This window comes from Branchiostoma lanceolatum, chromosome 4, assembly GCF_035083965.1.
Source record: "Branchiostoma lanceolatum isolate klBraLanc5 chromosome 4, klBraLanc5.hap2, whole genome shotgun sequence".
Taxonomy (NCBI): domain Eukaryota; kingdom Metazoa; phylum Chordata; class Leptocardii; order Amphioxiformes; family Branchiostomatidae; genus Branchiostoma; species Branchiostoma lanceolatum.
This window is the reverse complement of record NC_089725.1, coordinates 32676210-32695203: the sequence shown is the minus strand read 5'-3', so window position 1 is coordinate 32695203 and position 18994 is coordinate 32676210. Positions and strand designations below refer to the sequence as shown.

At 46.2% G+C, this 18994-nt stretch overlaps 2 protein-coding genes across 2 annotated transcripts in view; both read left to right on the top strand.

Annotated features, from left to right (window-relative positions):
• LOC136432085 (uncharacterized) overlaps positions 1 to 15811 on the top strand; it is a 40431-nt gene extending 24620 nt beyond the window's left edge. Inside the window, exons 7-24 of the mRNA XM_066423105.1 lie at positions 610 to 708; positions 1052 to 1113; positions 1359 to 1411; positions 1945 to 2063; positions 2557 to 2625; positions 2873 to 2929; positions 3395 to 3503; positions 3814 to 3900; positions 4187 to 4276; positions 4651 to 4978; positions 5304 to 5711; positions 6205 to 6637; positions 6877 to 7194; positions 7519 to 7944; positions 9365 to 9793; positions 10579 to 10674; positions 12042 to 12079; positions 12827 to 15811. Of these exons, the coding sequence (XP_066279202.1) occupies positions 610 to 708; positions 1052 to 1113; positions 1359 to 1411; positions 1945 to 2063; positions 2557 to 2625; positions 2873 to 2929; positions 3395 to 3503; positions 3814 to 3900; positions 4187 to 4276; positions 4651 to 4978; positions 5304 to 5711; positions 6205 to 6637; positions 6877 to 7194; positions 7519 to 7944; positions 9365 to 9793; positions 10579 to 10674; positions 12042 to 12079; positions 12827 to 12833 (3228 nt within the window). The 3' untranslated portion in view covers positions 12834 to 15811. The remainder of the gene's footprint in view (positions 1 to 609; positions 709 to 1051; positions 1114 to 1358; positions 1412 to 1944; positions 2064 to 2556; positions 2626 to 2872; positions 2930 to 3394; positions 3504 to 3813; positions 3901 to 4186; positions 4277 to 4650; positions 4979 to 5303; positions 5712 to 6204; positions 6638 to 6876; positions 7195 to 7518; positions 7945 to 9364; positions 9794 to 10578; positions 10675 to 12041; positions 12080 to 12826) is intronic.
• Positions 15812 to 16598: 787 nt separating this feature from the next.
• Positions 16599 to 18906, top strand: LOC136434082 (uncharacterized). Its single transcript, XM_066426805.1, has 2 exons — positions 16599 to 16885; positions 17405 to 18906. The coding sequence occupies exons 1-2, from the start codon at positions 16733 to 16735 to the stop codon at positions 18593 to 18595; spliced, it is 1344 nt and encodes a 447-aa protein (XP_066282902.1). The 5' UTR covers positions 16599 to 16732; the 3' UTR covers positions 18596 to 18906.
• Positions 18907 to 18994: the final 88 nt, after the last annotated feature.

Below are 18994 nucleotides of genomic sequence, written 5' to 3'. Positions count from 1 at the left end.
TTTTGGCTCAGGTAAAGTTATCGGGGGAAGATGTTGCTTTTTAGTAATTTTACTTTGACCAACCATTGTGCAGCTTGGTTATCGTATCGAACCGAAAAAATAACTTCTTCAGCTGCAAACTTTACCTATGCCAAAGAAACTTCAGTACAGAACTCATTCGGACCTGATATATGCAGTGTGACAGCCTCCTTAGATGGTCTCAACTTTCGAGCTGACATAAGGGCTTTCAACGTTTTGGCATTTAGTCATTTCATTTAGTAGTTACATTTAAACTGCAGGAGAGACATCTAGCAGTTTGCTCTTGTGTTGCAAGTGTGATGATGGCAATGTGGCTTTGTTGCAGCCAGTTTGTTCGTTCAGACCCTTGTAGTGCCTAGTGGCACATAAGGCAGCCTGTTTCCCTGCTGTTTAAGTCGCAGGGTGTATTTTTACAGGGAGGAGTTGCCTGGTGTTGCAACCAGTAATAGGAGGAAAATATTTTATGGAAGCTTTCTGCTTGAATGTTTTCAGTTTTTGACAGTAACTCTGACAGATGTGAACACCTGGACTGTGTTCTTGAAATGATTTCCTGGTACCTGAATAAACAAAGCCATCATTGTTGTTCCTCAGAACTTCTTCACGTTTGACGAGCACTACTGCATGGTGTTTGAGCTGCTGAACCCCACCCCCCTGCACCACTACTTCAGGAAACTCCACACACCCGAGGAGGTAAGGTTTACCTGTTCTACACACCTGCCCTATACACCTGTCCTACACACCTGTACACCTGTCCTACACATCTGTGAGGCACATCTGTACATGCTACCCTGTACTCGAAGAAACTCCAGTACAGGGTGAAACACACCTGTCAATCACTCACCTGTAATATTAACCAGTGTTGATGATGTTCGTCCATCGTTGTCGATGAAGACCTCGACTTCACTTCAGTCGTCCTTTTGTTAGATCAGCTGTTACACACCTGTCAGCCCTATGTCACGGGCTGCCACAGCAAGATTGGAGAAATGTTGTTTTCTTATGCTTTAAACACTGTTCCTTATTGTTGCTCCAACAGAAACTTGCCATCATTAAGAAGGTTGCCATCCAGCTGCTGCAGGTGTTGGGGTTCTTACTCAGGTGAGTCAGGAACTGTCAACGGTCCTGGAGGTGGGATAAGGAAGAAAGGTTATACAGTTAACTAGTTACTGCATACTAAAGTGAAGATATTCCCTTATTTCGCGGATTCAGATAAAGAGGCTGAATCAGTACATTGCTTGCGGTATCAACCTGGTAATATGTCTTAAATGATTGTCTTAGCTAAAGACGTCTTAAGTGAAAATGGAGACAGATTGGTTGATGCTTGGTGCCATTCCCCCCTACAGAGGTAATGTGATCCACGCTGACCTCAAGCCTGAGAACGTGTTGGCTGTATCAGGTAAGATTTTTGTTGATTGAGCATTTGGGAAATTTGTTTGTTTAGCATAACCAGTACCCTGCCTTTTGGCATAAAACTCAAGATTTGTACAGTACATGTATGTACAAGGTGTGTAAGACTGGACTGTAAGGGTTGATCTACTCACACCAGCATGGACCCCTACTCTACAATATGTACATTTTGTACTGTAGGATCTTTCATCTGCTCAAGGTGTGACTGTCCTCAAAAACAGGACCTCTGCTACACACCCCATCCAAGAGAATGTCCCGGTCGTAAGCTAGGTAGTTATTTTTACTGAGCGAAATGGGCGTAAAGTGTCTTTCCCAAGGGTGCAACATTGGGGCCTGCCAGGGATTCAAACCTAGAACCTCTAGATTCTCAGTCAACAACCCTATCCACGAGACCACCTTGCCACTTCTAAGTTGTTGAGTCAATAAGGCTGGGAAAAAAAGTTATGAGAGCTTGTGACAGTTATGACGGTCCACAACAGGTACTTCATGTCACACACTTTGACATATTGTGTTGTGCTTCAGGTGACCTTGACAGTGTGAAGGTCATAGACTTTGGTAACGCAATCCACTCGGTGCCGGAGGAGATCTCGCTCTACTACGACGACTTCGAACTGCAGACGCTGCTCTACAGGGCCCCTGAGGTCAGCTCGCGTTTTTTGTTTATTTATTTGTGCTACGTTTCGTCTGTATCAACTGTTATGTTGCAGTGGCTTCACATGTTCGCAGTGGTTTTATTTTTGCGAATTCGCGACACCGGGAGTTTGTATTTCCAAATAAATTACTACCGTACTGCAGAATTGTTTCAACTGCTAACCTAGTGCATCCCAAAAACTACTTTCCCCTTCTACTTTACAAATTACACCCCGCAAAAATCAATTTACAATATCCCAGTGATACATGTATTATAATCCACAAGGTCGTGTTGCAGTTCTAAATGTGGCTGCTTGGTGGCGCAAATGTACAGTATGCTGTCCTCATGTACAGTATTTGCATTTGTTACACAATTACAGCCACTTCAAGCTTTCTTACCATGAACTTGACTCTCAGACTCAAAGATACTTGACTGGTGTCTTACTGGGTTTATGTTTATCAATTTGTTTATCAGTTGTTGTTTTTTCTGTTTGTTTGTCACAGGTGATGATGGGGCTGCCAAACTTTGCCCTGGAGATCGACATGTGGTCTCTGGGCTGTATCCTAGCTGAGGTCAGTAGTGTTACATTCACTGCACGACTATTAATTTCTCTATACAGCTTTGTGTAGCCTTAAGTCAATTTTCTTTCAAACGATTTCTTGAAAATGCTTGCAGAAGTACAATATACTAGACTGTGGCAGCCTGAAGCTAACATGACTGTGACTGTTTCAGCATTCCACAACTGTTATAATGATTGTACATTAATCCTGCAGCTGTTTATTCATTGTCTATTGTTTCTTTCTTTCTTTCTTTTCTCAGTTGTATATAGGAAAGCCACTTTTCTTTGGAATGAGCAAAAGAGAAATTCTAATAAAGGTTGGTAAACTCAATTTTTTTAAAGTCGAAAGTTCTTTTCTTTTGTCATGGTGCGTCTTTCCTGCGTGTTGCTCTGTTGTTTGATGTACACCGTGGAGAGTACTGACTCAGACTGATACTATGTCACTTTAGGAGAACAAAAAGGATACAAAACACAGAACAGCAACACAATTCAGAGTAAATGGTTTTGAAAATTTAATAACAGGTATTTTGTAAGTTCAGAGCACTGACTTGTCTCTGACTGAACTGTTGTGTTGATGAAAAATTAGACCTCCGGATAGTTCACACACAAATTATTCACTACAACAATCCTTGCAGCGATCCTATGTCTGAAACTTGTCTGCAAATTGACAGATTTGTGCTGTTAGTTTCTTTAGATGACGGGCATCCTGGGCCCTTACTATGGAATATCTCTATTAATGGACAATCTATTAATTTGATATCCATATATCACTTGTCCCCCAGATGACGGGCATCCTGGGCCCGTTCCCACTGCAGCCGTTTGAGGAGGGGAAGTTTTTCCCGGAGCTGCGAGAGTTCGTCAGCGTGCAGGGGCCCCTGCCGGAGCAGACAGGTGAGGAGCCTCCTTCTCTCCTCTTCTCATTCATTCATTTATTCAGTCATTCATTGCCGTCGCCAAGAAGGTTATGTTTTAGGTAGTGTTTGCTCGTGTGTCTGTCCGTGTTTGTGTGTGTGTGTCTGTATGCCTGTCAACATGACAACCTGAGAATGCCTAGATGGATTGTCTTGATATTTGCAACGTTGTTAAGTCTTGATGAGACCTCGAAATGATTAGATTTGGGGCCCCCTAGCATCTTGTTACGCTACTGCAGGGGTGCTTTTAACCTCATAAAGATGTCTGAAGTTTTTCTTCTTGTTCTCAGTGATTAACCGGCTGATGGGCGAGCTGGACAACATCAGAGACTTCCACTTCGCAAGCTTCCTGGCTGGGCTGCTCAAGTACGACCCCAGTAAGTACACTTCTCCATCTACAAAGTACAAAGCACACCTCTCTGCACACAAAGGAAGACCCCGGTATGTAGACACTCCTGAACATATGATTCAAACAATTTATAGTCCAGAAGCATGATTGCTGACAGATATTCATGTTGGTCCTTAAGAAGCTGACATGAAAAGTGTGATACTGGAAGTTGTTGTGTTGTTTGTGACACTGGAAGTTGAAGCTTGGCCAGTCCAAAGATTCAACATCTCCTCTGTAAGAAAATTGTGACACAGAAATTTGTTGTTCCTCCCCAGGGGACAGAATGACTGTGGCGCAGGCAGCCGTGCACCCCTTCCTGGCTCGGACCCTGGGGATGCGCTACCTCATGCCTGACGACCACCCCAGTAAGTACCTCATGTGTCCTGGCTCTGATGATTTTGTACTATTAGTAAAGTATAGTCTGTTCAGCAGAATGAGGGAGTAAGAGGTCAAGAATAGTATGAAGAATGTTGCACAAGTTGGAATGGCATCCTGTAATTGCTAGACCAGAGGTTGATCACAAAACTACATCTAATGCTGGTTACTTTTTTTGGATTGTTTGGAAAGACATGGGGAAATCACTGGAAAGTGTCATTGATTTGACATCAGTACATGCTGACAGACCATAAGTTCATAAAACACCAAATTCAGATTGACCAGTGTTAACCTGAGCTTGACATCAGTACATGCTGACATCCACACATGCTGACAGACCATACCTGAACTGTCTCCCCTGCAGTCGCCCGAACGTTCTACCCCGCGGTGGGCGTGAACCCGACCAGCTACCGGCAGCGCCCGCACGTCGACCCGGACCTCAGCAGGCAGAACCTCCGCAGCGAGGCCCTCCTCCGCAGGGGAACCGCCACCGTTCCCATGGCAACCAGTACGTCTCTACGGCAACCAGCGGGCAAGCACCGCCAGAGGTCACGGACGGGGTCGGGGGGAAGCTCGAGTTCTAGTCAGAACTCCACGCCGCGGCAGACGCGAATCCCGCAACCCTCACGCCAGCGGTCCAACAACAACAACAACCAGACAGCTGTGGACACAGGGGCAGTGCAATATAACAGGTATTTGCAATTAATATGCTGTACCATGTGGCATCATGTTGGTGTAATAGTTAGGGTGTTTGGCCTAGAACTTAGAGGTCCTGGTTCAAATTGTTACGTTGCGTCCTTAGGAAAGGTACTTAATACGACTTTCCTCACTGCAGTGTAATAATACTTCAAATGTGGATTTCATCTTTTTCTCTGTCCTACTGTTTTAGATGATTACTTGCTGATATTGTTCACTTTGCCAACTATATCATAAGTGGTTTTAATCATTGTACATTGGTTTTGATTGAGTGGCAACACTGTGATATCACCTAAAGTCATCTTGTTCCTTGTGCAACAGGAAAGTTCCGGCCCAGGAGGTGCAGGAGTTTCACCTGAGCTCAGCCGAGCCGCAGAATGTGCAGCACAACCACAACGTGCAGCCCTCCCAGCAGGCTGCCCCCTCCCAGCAATCCGCCCCCTCCCACAGTGTGCACAGGAGACATGGGGCCGTGGACGGACACCCGGGACAGACTCACAGCCACGGCGAGTCACACTCAGGCCAGACGCGGTCGCCCCGCAAGTCTCCAAACTCCTCGCATCGTCGTGGCGACCGGCGCCGGTACCAGACGCTGCCGCACAGAACCAGCAGCAGCCTGATTCCCCCTGCCGGCGAGGGTGGCGCGGTCCACCGCTCCAATTCCCTGTCGGAGGCGGACGTTATTGACCTGACGGAGGGACACAACGCTGGCCAGATGCAGCCTTCACAGTCAGTTTCATTTTTTGTTATAATTTCTTTATTGCTTTTAGAAAAATTAGTACACAAAAGAGACTGGAGACTACAAGAACTGATTACAAATGTAAACCACGGGTCCAAAGGCAAACTATAAAAATTACAATGAAAAATACATGAGAGGAAACAAAACTACAAGGTAATTGTAAGTCATATCTGTTACACGAAATAATAGAGGGACTATGACCAAATGGCAAATGAATACTGTAAATCACTTTGATATAGGGAAACTATAGCGGTTGGGGGAAAATGGAGTAGGTCACGGCACTTAATTTTAACGGTGGGAACTAACATGTTTCAAAGATTTGTGATCAAATATTTGCTATGATGAGGTTTAGCGGTTAACTAGTGACCATTAAATTAGCTAAAATTAAGTTACAGTTAGCAAATCAAGAATTACAGTATGACAGAATCAATATCAAACAAAGTAAATATGACAGAAATAATGACAATTGTTTTCTTGTCACAGCAGTCAGGCACAACCCTCCCGGCCGGTTCCTCACCATGACAGCCAGACACAGCCTTCCCGGCCGGTTTCCCGCGAGAGCCAGGCGCATCCGGTTTCCCGCGAGAGCCAGTCGGGGCCGGTTTCCCGCGAGAGCCAGTCGCGGCCGGTTTCCCGTGACAGCCAGTCGCGGCCGGTTTCCCGCGGGCGCCACAGCAGCACGTGCAGCACCAGCCCGCTCAGCCTGGATAGCAGCGACAGCGACGACGAGGTCCTGCTGATCAGCGAGGTCCCCACCCCCCTGGTGGAGAGACTCAAGCGTGCCTCGTCCGTCCCCGGGCCCCCAACCCCGCCGGCCCGCAGGAACGGCTTCAACCGGAAACTCCCGCCTCCTCCCGGCCTCCAACTACGCCCGGATGTTCACATGTCAGCTCCCGTGCTCAGCCCAACCAAGCAGGTTATTTGTTTATTTTGTTTATTGTTTTTTATTTAAAATCAATAACAAATACAAGACAAAACATGCAGTAGGGAGCCAGAAGCCTGTGTGGCTTTTCCTGGGCCTCCCCCCGAAACGTGATAGTATGAATAAGCTAGATTGTAAATAATCAAAATTAAACAGAATTAACAAAAGAAATAAGTTGAAATTATACTCCATAAATCCGCCAAAAATAATTACTCAACCATAAATCCTCTCAGGTCAAGAAGAGAGCGTCGCTGAAGTCCATCCGGAGGCAGAGTGCGGATCCAGATTCCCACATCGCGGATCCAGATTCCCACATCGCGCAGGCGGAGAACAGCGCGCCCGGGATCGCGCAGGAGTTCTCCAACATCAAGATCACGGCGCGCGGCCGCAGCCCCACCATCAAGGGCATCAAGAAGTCCAAGAGCCTGCCGGAGTTCGAGCACGTTATGATCAAGGCGGGGGAGTGTTCTCCGGAGCAGGGGGAGCGCTCTCCGGAGTGCGGCGGTTCCAGCAGGGTGCGGAGTCTGGAGGACATCTGTAGTGATGATCTTGTAAGAAAAAGTCTATTTGAATGTGTATTGATTTTGTTCTGCTGTAGATGGTTTGAAGGACAATGATGCTGACCATATTTGATTAGCAGCGATGTACTATAATTCACTTTATCTTCACGGTAGCAAAATCTCAAGGTGTAAGGAAAATGGACATTTTCACTGAACTTAAATTCACGGTGGCGCCAAGTAAATTTTACAGAACAGCTGTGTGGAGGAATCATAAAAAATTACAACAGGTTTTTCACTGTTATGATAAGTTCACGGTACAGAGGTGACCCTGAAAACAGTATTTTAATCAAATAAACCATCCATTCCTTCCTCCAGGTGGAGGGGGAGCCGGCGGGGAAACCGGCGCGGCTACGGAAACGATCGCTGACCTTCATGTCGTCGGTCAGCTCGCTGTGGAACACGTTCAAGCCGTCCGTGTCGGCGCTGCTGGGCGGGCAGGGTCGCGACCCCGCAGGGGGGTACCACCGCCGCAGGACGAACAGCGGGAAGCACGTCCACGTGACTCCCGGGGGCGCCGCCACGGACATCAGCCGCGCGCTGAGCCCCAGTACAGACAGGTCATCGCCCAGGCAACCGGCGGATGTCAGCCAATCGCTGCGGCTGTCTGCGCCGGCCTGCCTGGAGGCGGGGACGCCCCGGGATGCTGAGATGGAGGTCAGCGGAGGGAAGAGGAGGAACAACATGTCCCCCACCGACATGACGCTCTCCCCGCCCAAGCAGCTCACAGCCTCACCCACACAGGTAGGGAGTTTCTGCAGTTATGAATAGCTGGCTAGTTCTAATCAGCATGATGTTCTAATGAGCATGATGTTCTGTAGTTCTAATCAGCATGATGTTCTGTAGTTATCATCAGCATGATGTTCTGTAGTTATCATCAGCATGATGTTCTGTAGTTCTAAACAGCATGATGTTCTGTAGTTCTAATCAGCATGATGTTCTGTAGTTATCATCAGCATGATGTTCTGTAGTTATCATCAGCATGATGTTCTGTAGTTCTAAGCAGCATGATGTTCTGTAGTTCTAATCAGCATGATGTTCTGTAGTTATCATCAGCATGATGTTCTGTAGTTCTAATGAGCATGATGTTCTGTAGTTCTAATCAGCATGATGTTCTGTAGTTCTAATCAGCATGATGCTCTGTAGTTCTAATCAGCATGATGTTCTGTAGTTCTAATCAGCATGATGTTCTGTAGTTCTCATCAGCATGATGCTCTGTAGTTCTAATCAGCATGATGTTCTGTAGTTCTAATCAGCATGATGTTCTGTAGTTCTAATCAGCATGATGTTCTGTAGCTCTAATCAGCATGATGTTCTGTAGTTCTAATCAGCATGATGTTCTGTAGTTCTCATCAGCATGATGTTCTGTAGTTCTCATCAGCTTTGTGTTCTGTAGTGCTAATCAGCATGATGTTCTGTAGTTCTAATCAGCATGATGTTCTGTAGCTCTAATCAGCATGATGTTCTGTAGCTCTAATCAGCATGATGTTCTGTAGTTCTAATCAGCATGATGTTCTGTAGTTCTAATCAGCATGATGTTCTGTAGTTCTAATCAGCATGATGTTCTGTAGTTCTAATCAGCATGATGTTCTGTAGTTCCAATCAGCATGATGTTCTGTAGTTCTAATCAGCATGATGTTCTGTAGTTCTAATCAGCATGATGTTCTGTAGTTCTAATCAGCATGATGTTCTGTAGTTCTAATCAGCATGATGTTCTGTAGTTCTAATCAGCATGATGTTCTGTAGTTCTAATCAGCATGATGTTCTGTAGTTCTAATCAGCATGATGTTCTGTAGTTCTAATCAGCATGATGTTCTGTAGTTCTAATCAGCATGATGTTCTGTAGTTCTAATCAGCATGATGTTCTGTAGTTATCATCAGCATGATGTTCTGCAGTTATCATCGAGTCACCTTATGGGTGTGATTATAATGTACATGCTGTGTTTTTATGAATGGTATCCAGGAAGAGTAGAATAGATTTATTCTATCATGAAAAGGCTAAACTTTACAAAACCAACACTGAAATGATTAGGACTGACCCAAAGTTTCAACTGACTCCGTTAAGTTTACTCTTTTTATAATTTCACTCACCAAGTTGAACACGGAATGAACTTCCATGCTTAGCTTTCCTCTAGTCTAATTGATACCTAACCAAAAATCGCAGGACGGTGGCGCCAGGATGTACCGGAACCAGCAGCTACGGACTTCGAAGAAGCGACGTGAGGAAGCGGCACACGCGGCACACACGGAACGGGCGGCGCAGGCGGCGCACGGCGATCAGGCGTCACGGACGGGGCAGGCGGTGCACAGCGAGCAGGAGAAGCAGAACGTGCGAAAGATCGCCCAGGAGCTGATCCTGTTCATGCAGAACCACCAGGCTACGGGCACACCCCCCTCCCCGGGGAGGAGATCTGCACCCCCAGGGGGGCAGGGGTTCCTGCCTGGGGGGCAGGGGTTACCCCCTGGGGGGCAGGGATTTCCCCCAGGGGGGCAGGGATATCCTGTGTGTGCAGGACATGGGGGCCAGCTGACCAGGCAGGCCCTACCCAGGACCAGAGCAGCCAGTGTGGAGGGCACAGACAGACACAGACAGGTAACCCTAGCAGCTGTGCTGGGAACTGCAGGCTTGTACCCTAGCAGCTGTGCTGGGAACTGCAGGCTTGTACCCTAGCAGCTGTGCTGGGAACTGCAGGCTTGTACCCTAGCAGCTGTGCTGGGAACTGCAGGCTTGTACCCTAGCAGCTGTGCTGGGAACTGCAGGCTTGTACCCTAGCAGCTGTGCTGGGAACTGCAGGCTTGTACCCTAGCAGCTGTGCTGGGAACTGCAGGCTTGTACCTAGCAGCTGTGCTGGGAACTGCAGGCTTGTACCCTAGCAGCTGTGCTGGGAACTGCAGGCTTGTACCCTAGCAGCTGTGCTGGGAACTGCAGGCTTGTCAATCCTAGAATAATGAGTTGGGTAATCATAAGGGGTGAACTGCAATGCCGTCATGTCTCGAAATTAATATTTGGAAATAATGTAGGTGCACAAAGTTATTTTATATTCTATCATATTCTATTCTATTTATGATTGTGTTGATATTGTTTAGTAACGTAAAGTTTATGTTAAGTTTATTTTTGTACTCTTTATCGGTGACTCCTGCCCCTCCACTTCACTTCGACCTTGTTGAAAAGCGGCCATGTGGCCGAACAAGCACTTCGAGGGAAAATAAAGGCTTTGACTTGACTTGACTTGATCATTTCCTAATGTCTCAATGTAGACGTCTAACTACTTTCTACGACCTTTAACCCTCTCCCTGCTTCTCAATCCTTAACCGGTGCCAAACGGCTGCCTTAGCAGACTGAAGGTTAATATCAGCTGTGTTTTCTGCTGTTCCCAGAACGGGAGTCTGCATGAGCGGGACCCCCACCGCAGGGGGAGGAGCGTGTCTCACGAGTACCAGGCAGAGGAGGGCTACTACGACTACAGTGTGGACGTGAGGACAGGGGATTCGTTTATTTCACATATACATGTACACATGTCAGGGCTCGAAATAGTGGGTGCATGTGCACCTGTGTGCACCCAAAATTGGAGCTGTGCACCTAATTTTTGACTGTGGTTGCACCAGTGCACCTAGATATTTTTGTACTCTATAGGGTAACGGTTCTCTTATACACTAGCATACAGAATACTTCTTGAAATGTATCAGAAAAAGCAATATAACCTTTTGTTGTACTTTATTTGATGCATTGCTTGGTTGAGATTTGAAACCTGGATAGAATTACAGATTGAAGTTCTTAAGAGAGGCAGTAGCGTCAAACTTTTTATTTGCTGACATTCAACTTTATTTTATGTGGTGCACCTAATTTTTTTGGTTGGGTGCACCAGTGCACCTATTTCCAAAAATGAATTTCAAGCCCTGCATGTAACGGGCATTGGACAAGAAGCACAGAGTGCTTATATGAATGCTTTGCTCATAAAATCACAATAGCAACAGATTTGAATTTATAATTACAAAGGTGACATACAAGTCCAGTTGAAAAAAAAGTAACAAAACAAACAAGGAATTTGTAATCGTGTCTTTAACTGTTTCTTGAACAGACCGTTAGTCGGCACAGATCATTTGGCTTCTTTGTCTTTTAGAGTAATTCTTGTCAAATAATAAATTGGTCCTGTACCTTGTTTAGAGTGATAAGTTCTATTGATAGTTTGTAGTTGTTTACAGTGAGGTTGGAAGAGCTGGTTTGGCGCTTTTATGTCTTGTCAATAAATCGCTTTGCTCACAAACCTGTACCTGCTGCACATGGCACATCACTGCTGACACAGGGCACAAACTAAACTCTTACTTTCCACGCACGAAATTTGGAAATATTGTAATATTTGGTATTGTAACAAGCACAACCCACACCGGCCACTCATGTTGCACACAACCCACTGTGGTCCCTTGTAGTACTATAGATAGAAAACATCACAACTTTGCACAGAACAGCATAGACAGAAAACCCATTGCACAGAACAGGACAGATAGACAGAAAACCCATTGCACAGAACAGGATAGATAGAAAACACTATTGCACAGAACAGCATAGACAGAAAACCCATTGCACAGAACAGAACAGGATAGATAGAAAACAGCACAACATTGCACAGAACAGGATAGATAGAAAACAGCACACCATTGCACAGAACAGGATAGATAGAAAACAGCACCCCATTGCACAGAACAGGATAGATAGAAAACAGCACCCCATTGCACAGAACAGGATAGATAGAAAACAGCACACCATTGCACAGAACAGGATACATGAAGATGAAAAAACCCATTGCACAGACAGAGCTGAACCAGGCCTTTCCTCCCTGCAGGCTGGTGGGGAAGGGGAGCCGGGTGTAGATAAGCCCAGGTAGAGGTTTCACCTGTTCCAACACGATGGTGGAGGGAACTTACTACTAACATTACCAGGGCTGCGCAGTAAAGGTTTCACATGAACCACTGCAGGTTGTTGTAGGAGGCTGAGATTCATAAATTCACATATTTCCAGTTCTGAACTTAGGACAGTAACAGTGTCACTTCTACACGTGACAGCGGAGTCATCAGGATTCTGAAGACTTTTTGTCTTCATTTAAACTTTTGGAATGCTGATTTTCCAGCAACTAAGAGGCATGGCACAGTTATAAGCTTTTTGATACCTGATAACTGTGCCATGTTTCATTCCTTTTGGTCTATGGAAAATTAGTCTTAAAATCCTGTGAAACACTCAAGAGTTAAGATATTAAAATAGCTACTAGTATGTGACCATTAAAGACCTGTTATCAAACAATGTACATGCTAAGTTTTCAGCCTTCTACAATAGCCTTTAGTCTTTACTGAGCCACCCTGGTAACATGCATCATCCACGGTGTTCACTCACTAAACATACAGGAGTCAGCAGTTCAACACTGCGATGGACTGTGCTAACAACTTCACAAGGTGGTTTGTTTACAGGCAACATTACATTGTAAAGAAGCCCTATACTATAGCAAAACAGGCCATCAATTTTAGATAAAGGCTATGAATTGCTTAATTTTTCTTGCCCCCCGTTTCTGGAGGGAGAAGATGTTGGATGTATAACAATTATTATAACCACCCGTTTTCCTCTGTGCCCCGACAGGAAGTGATCCTGCTGTAGCCCGCCCCGGTCTGCGCCACATCTCAGGGAGCCGCGGAGCCTGCAGGGGCTTCTGGGTACTTCTCCAGCCCGGGGCAGTCTGCACGCTCTCCAGCCCAGGGCAGTCTGCAGGGGGACAGGGAGGCTTCTCACTGATATGCAAATTAGATATTCAACAGGCTGGAGGTTTTTAATGTCGGTGTTAACCCAGCAATGTACTGCACAAGGTGGCCTCTAAAAAAAGGAGGTCGAGAGCAATTTAACCCTTAGCATGCTACAAGCCACCCTACTCCTACAGATTGCTACAGGTAGCTCAGCATGCCACAGGTTAGCTATGCCCCCCTCCCCCTTCCATTGACATAAGCAATACTGATGGGGAGCATGGATGCACCCTTGGCAAGGAGGTTGAAAGGCCAGTATTTTGTAATTGCTCCATGCTCCCATTGCAGTGAGGCCATCACGAGACCTCTTCTGAGAACTGTGCAAGGAAACGCAAATGACACGGACAATGCAATGCAACAAGTTACACAAGGATAGATTTTGGTAACAGTCAGAGTCATTACAGACCTCATCCTCAGTCTTTCATCAGCGACTGAAGACTAGTTACTGACTAAAGATAGCAGATGCTGTCTGAAATGTCTGACCGTTTCCAAAATCCATCCAGTTGCTATTACCTTGTGTAACTTATTACTTAGATGTATAGCCTTCATGGACCAATGCAACAAGACTAGTGTATAGAACAGATTCCCAACAAGTGCCTTCCTCTGAGTCTATAACCCCTACTATAGAACATGGCAAGCAAGAAATGCCTTTCCGGGAGTAAATGACCATGACTCTTGCCTTAGATGATGTTAAGTGCCTAGGATAAAGAAGTACACAGTCTTAGCTACCCTGTACAGTACTCTGAGACTTGATACAATAGGAAAAGGACATGTATATGATGACGATTCTCACACCAGTGCCTTCAGACTAACTATGCAATAACTAGCACAGGCTAGTCAACTACTACTATAGCACAGGCTAGATAACTAGCACATGCTAGAAAACTAGCACATGTCAGATAACTATAGCACAGTCTAGCCTGTTTAATGCAACAAGTGCCTACGTTGTATATAATGATGCAGAAAAGAGCTGCAGAGAAAGATTCCCGGAAGTCTACATGACCCAGTGTGTTACACGATACACAGTATAGCAATGATAGCAAATTCAGAACACACAATTCATGGGCCAAAATTGACTTTAGTAATCTTACAAGTCTTCCAATTGAACACCTGAGATGCAGGTGTGACAGTTAAAGGGACAAAGAGGTACAGGTACAATAGCAGATACCTGGAAAGTAACATGACATATTTTTTTTAAATATTTGTGCAGTTCTGCCCTTAACTTGGCCATGACCAGCTGTGTTTTGTACATGAATGCTAGTCTCCAAGCAGAGGTTGGGGGAAGCTAAATTGTTGTTTTTCCAGCTGCCCTTTTCTGTATCTAACTGCCTCCCAGCTAGGCAAACATAACGATTTGGCAACCCCCAACATCTGCTTGACATAAATGCAGGGATTCTGAAATGCCAGTGAAGTTAGCCCTGAACTGTGCAGTCTTGAACCATGTGGGACTTTGTTTTGACCCGTGCCCTATGAACCATGTGGGAATTTATGTTTTGACCCTTGCCCTATGACCCTTGCCCTATGACCTTAAGTGAGAGACAAGGCTGCCATGACAGGAGTGTAAGTATTACAGTATCGGTGCAGGGACCAGCAGCCTTGCTACCATAAATCTTCCAACTTTTGCTGTGGTTTTATTTTCGCTGTGACCTCTCTACTGCAAATTCACCACACTGCAAATTTGTCTCCCTTGTATGACTAGTCTACTGTACTACTGTTTCAACCACGTATTCAAAACACTGCGAAAACCTCCTATTCCCTCCTATCGTGAAATAAAACCACTGCAAAAGTAACTGAATTTACGGTATATGGAAATAACGTTGACGCTTAAAGCTGCAGTAAGGTAGATATTTATGGAGGAGTTGGTTTTGTACATAATTGTATTTATGATGGAGAATAGCTCTGTGGATAAAACAGGTGAAAAGGGAATTTATTAATGGTGACATGTCCATAGCGTTTTTGTACTTTGTTGGGCATGGTTGTTTTGTTACCATGTGTTACCTACATGTACTTTTACAGACGGCTTGCAAAGATACGAGACACATGTTTTATATTTTTAAGTGTGAAATGAGCAAAAGGATACAAATACTAACAATGAATCTGAGTGAACTGCTGATATTGTAGTCTCAGATGTGGGCGATTGTAGCGAGCAATTCTAAAACTACATATTAAATTGATAAATTGCAGAAACATTTGCCCATTATATCTTTTGACAAGCAAGGCTGGGCAATGATAACTACCTGTCAGGAATTCTTGCTATTCATAGCAACACATTGTTACGTCCGTCTGTAATCTTATTTATTCGATTGCAGGGATGTAACTTTCTCAGAAAAACTGTAAAGGGTGGAGGACTACTTCAAATATCACTCGCCAATTGGATGCAAAATGTTGTTGCTTTATTGAAGTCTTTTGACAATTTAGACAAACATTTTTTCATGTCCATAGTTGAATGTATTACATGGTATTACCTGTTGTTTTGCTTTTTAACAACATTTTCTGAGAGTCTTTAAACTCAGGTGTTTGTCTCGTCATGTCCCGGTGGGTAGAATTCAAGGATAACGTTTGTATCAGAGTCTTGGGACACATTTTGTATCTAGGAATGTTGGGATTATAATGAATTTTTGTAACGACTTTTTAAGAATTTGTAAATGTAATGCAGAATTCAGCAACTTTACACCTAGAAATACCTTTGCTGTTTGTTGCCGCAGCGTAGGTTATTTTTGTACAAAATTGTCTTGGCAATACTGGAGGATGATAATTATTAGGATAATTATATTTATAACATTGGTTTAGAAAGGAGAAATGATAATAAAAGGTGCTGGGAAGATTATACTTTCTGTTCTGTGTGTGTCTAACTGTGTCATGTTAATTGATAAGATTAATTGATTATATTATACTTGCTGTTCTGTGTGTGTGGCATGGGACACAAGTTAATCTAAAAAAAGTGTATTTCGTCATCCCTAAATACGGTCGCCCTGTAGTGTTAGTAGTTGTCGGTTTTACACAAGAGGAGCGTGTGAGAGTGTAAGAAAGTATTGGTTGTAAGGAATGTATGGATAGTTAAAGGTTTTAAAATGACTTTGCCCCCCACTCAAAACAAAAACAATTCTTGGAACTTGAAACCAGCTAGTTCCAGGTCTAATCTAGTTGATAACTTTAAAAGTTTCCAAACTTTTTGCACTGTTGCTAGTAACCGTTGTGTTACATTTCCTTCAGTTCTTGTAACGTTTCATCTATTTATTTATACATGGAAAAGGTAACAAGCTAAATTTATAAGCATTAATTCGTGTGACCTGAGCAGTATTTTACACTATACGTAATATAAAGTGGCAGTAAGACGTCAGCTGTTATCGCGAGAGCATGCTGGGAAGGGGAAACCCGGAAGTCCTGTTCCCTATGACGTCACGGTGTTTCCCTACCAAAACAAGCCCAGACTTGCCCGGCTTGTCGGCGCGGGGAAACACTGGTGTCCAGCTGATAAAACCTGACATTCCTGCCGATTCCCTACTCTACCTAGTCTCTACCAGACTAACTACGCTAGCTATAGGGAGAATATTTGCCAGGGAAGTTTGGGCACCAGAGAGAGGGTTTTATTTGGAGGCGCGGGTACCCGGGTGAAATATTTGACCGTCACCGTGGACTGACTCTCAACAAGCAACATCTCTCCTGGCCAATTCTTCCTTTTTTTGCCGAATTCTACGATCCGTCCTTCGTAGAAAGGCCCCTGGAGGCTGCCCTACAGATTCCAGCCATGGATCCGATCCGCTCGTTCGTGTTCCTGGACCTGGAGGCGACGTCGTGCGAGGCGTCTGCCCGGCCGAAGATCACAGAGCTGAGTCTGGCGGCCCTGCACCGCTCCGCCCTCCTCAACCCGGACCGCCGCCTGCCCAGGGTCATGGACAAGGTGTGGTTGTGCCCTTGTACTTGTTTAAATGTCTGTTTTCTGCTAGATGTGGTCACAGTGTTCTGAAGTCTGGATGCCAGAGCAGCCAGACCCTCGATCGCTATTGTTCATGTCAAGGAGGTTATATCTATATAACCTCCTTGTTCATGTACTGTATTTACGTTTCTCTGGGTCTAACTCGGGGAATGTTGGCCCAGGAGCCAAGGAGTTAGCATGTTTAGGCCCTGGAAACAGTCTGGCATCTAGGCTAAAGGATCCTAAAGGTTTTGTCTTTGCTTGGTGATTACCTCAATTGTGCTCTTCCTTAGGCCGGCTCTGTGCATGTGTGCTGTGAAAATTAGATTAGATATAGTTTGCGAACCTTTTTCGTCTGCTGTTTCTAAAAAAACAAACTTACTAGTAGCAGGAGAGCCTTGTATATCATCATGTTTTTCTGGTCACTCTTGTAAAGTCCTTGCTCATATCTTCTCTCATTTCTTCTCAGTAGTGTTACTAAATCCATGGTTCCTTCCCCTCCAGCTCCTACTAGCCGTGTACCCCAACAAGCCCATCCCCGGCCCGGTCTGCGAGCTCACCGGCCTCACCAACGAGAACCTGTCGGAGAGCGAGAAGCCCGCGCTGGACACGCACCTGGCGGCGGCGGTGTGCGCGTTCCTGCACCGCCAGCCCCCGCCCGTCGCCCTGGTGGCGCACAACGGGCTCAGGTTCGACTTCCCGCTGCTGAAGACCGAGCTGCTGAAGCTGAACGCGAGGCTGCCCGAGGGGCTGCGCTTCTGCGACTCTCTCCTCGCCTTCAGGGAGACCGAGGACGGGAACGGTTATAGTCTCCAAGCAGATGTAGAGAGGCAAAACTGTCACGTTTCTCCAGCTCCCGGGGAGGGTACTGCCTTGGCCCATGACAGCTGCCTTGGCCAACATAACGATTTTACCCCAGGTTCATCTACTAGTAAATTAAGGAACGTAACAACTGTGCCCTCTGGCTGGGACAGGGGGACAGACAGGGCCGGTAGGGTTGGGGATGTGCCCTCTGGCTGGGACAGAGGGATAGACAGTGCCGGTAGGGTTGGGGATGTGCCCTCTGGCTGGGACAGGGGGACAGACAGGGCCGGTATGGTTGGGGATGTGCCCTCTGGCTGGGACAGGGGGACAGACAGGGCCGGTAGGGCTGGGGATGTGCCCTCTGGCTGGGACAGGGGGACAGACAGAGCCGGTAGGGTCAGGGATGTGCCCTCTGGCTGGGACAGGGGGACAGACACAGCCGGTAGGGTTGGGGATGTGCCCTCTGGGTGGGACAGGGGGACAGACAGGGCTGGTAGGGTTGGGGATGTGCCCTCTGGCTGGGACAGGGGGACAGACACAGCCGGTAGGGTTGGGGATGTGCCCTCTGGGTGGGACAGGGGGACAGACAGAGCCGGTAGGGTTGGGGATGTGCCCTCCAAGCGCGCGTCCCTCAGCCTGGAGAGCCTGTACCTCCGGTACGTGAGCCGGGCCCCCAGGAGCGCGCACACAGCGGAGGACGACGTGCTCACCCTGCTACGGGTGGTGAGGGCGCGGGCTGACACGCTGGTGCCGTGGATGGACGGGAACGGGCTGGCCTGGGGCGACATACAGCAGATGTACGCGCCCAGCCCCGTGAAGCCGGCAGAGAGAATCAGCAACGGGGACAGGACGGGAAGTCCCGCTCGACTGTGCCTCACGTACGAGGACTGAACATCAGACATTTTAGTAGCCTAGTTTATGTGCGGTATTAGCCTCTACCAGGCTCCACAGGTTCTTGGAAAGAGTTGAAATAGGCCAAATAGACAGATAACATGCCAGAGGAGTTATCCGACCGTAGAGCACAGTTTGCTACCTAGGTCTGTGGAGCCTGGTAGAGGCTAGTGCAGTGTCATTGCTGTGGTACATGGAAGGCTCCATGAGTCTGGCTTTACCTGATGGGATATTAGTTCTACGAAGGAGGCTCACAGGAAACCAAGTGCAATTAGAACAAAGGATTTTTAACCTCCTTGTTAGAACTGATGCCTTAAGAAAAAAAAGCACATTATAAGCCCCGAAAAAGCCAGACTCGTAGAGCCTGCTAGTAGGCTAGAGTTGAGTGTAGAACAAATC